The sequence below is a fragment of the Myotis davidii genome, unplaced genomic scaffold, assembly GCF_000327345.1.
Source record: "Myotis davidii unplaced genomic scaffold, ASM32734v1 scaffold663, whole genome shotgun sequence".
Classification (NCBI taxonomy): Eukaryota; Metazoa; Chordata; class Mammalia; order Chiroptera; family Vespertilionidae; genus Myotis; species Myotis davidii.
Window position 1 is genome coordinate 1,903,502 of NW_006295816.1, and position 700 is coordinate 1,904,201.

General features: G+C 68.1%; 1 protein-coding gene across 1 annotated transcript in view; it reads right to left on the reverse strand.

The window, feature by feature from the left end:
* MST1R (macrophage stimulating 1 receptor) overlaps positions 1 to 700 on the reverse strand; it is a gene marked incomplete at its 5' end in the record, with an annotated part of 8,072 nt that overhangs the window by 2,855 nt on the left and 4,517 nt on the right. Inside the window, 2 exons of the mRNA XM_015568284.1 lie at positions 73 to 238; positions 499 to 695. Of these exons, the coding sequence (XP_015423770.1) occupies positions 73 to 238; positions 499 to 695 (363 nt within the window). The remainder of the gene's footprint in view (positions 1 to 72; positions 239 to 498; positions 696 to 700) is intronic.

Sequence of the window (700 nt, forward strand, 5' to 3'; positions counted from 1 at the left end):
CAGGGAAGGCGGGGCAAGACGGGGTGTCTCCCAGGACACGGAGGCCATGCGGGCTGTGGGCCGGAGCCTCACCACGTCTGACTTGCTGGTGAACCGGTAGGTCTGCAGGCTCTCCAGCGCCATCCACTTGACCGGCAGGCGGGCGTGGCGGTGCTGCTGCACGCTGTAGTATTCCTTGTCCAGGACGCCGCGGGCCAGGCCGAAGTCGGCCACCTTGACCGTGAAAGACTCATCCAGCCTGGGGGAGGGGCGTTGCACTCAGAACTGCCCCTACCTGGCCCCGAGCCCCCCTGTTCCATGTCCTCACAGCGTTTCAGAGCCAGGGTCCCCTCTGAGCCTGAACTGGGCAGACAGGACAACTGAGGCCCGCAGCCAGGCCAATAGGCCCGGGCCACACAGCAGGGACTAGAGTGCGGAACCTTCCCCAAGGCACCTTTGGGGCAGCTGTGGCCCCGGCACCTGCCCCCCCGCCCCACCCCCGCGGCTCCAGCCCCTCACATGCAGTTCCGAGCAGCCAGGTCCCTATGCACAAACTTCCGCTCTGCCAAGTACTCCATGCCGCGGGCCACCTGCAGGCCGAAGCTGACGAGGTCCTTCACCGTGGGGTTCTGGGGGGACAGGCGGGTCAGGAGGCGAGGGCAGGACGGCTCCCTCCCCGCTGCTGCCCCACCTCCCGACCCAGGGCAGCAGGAGCGCTGAG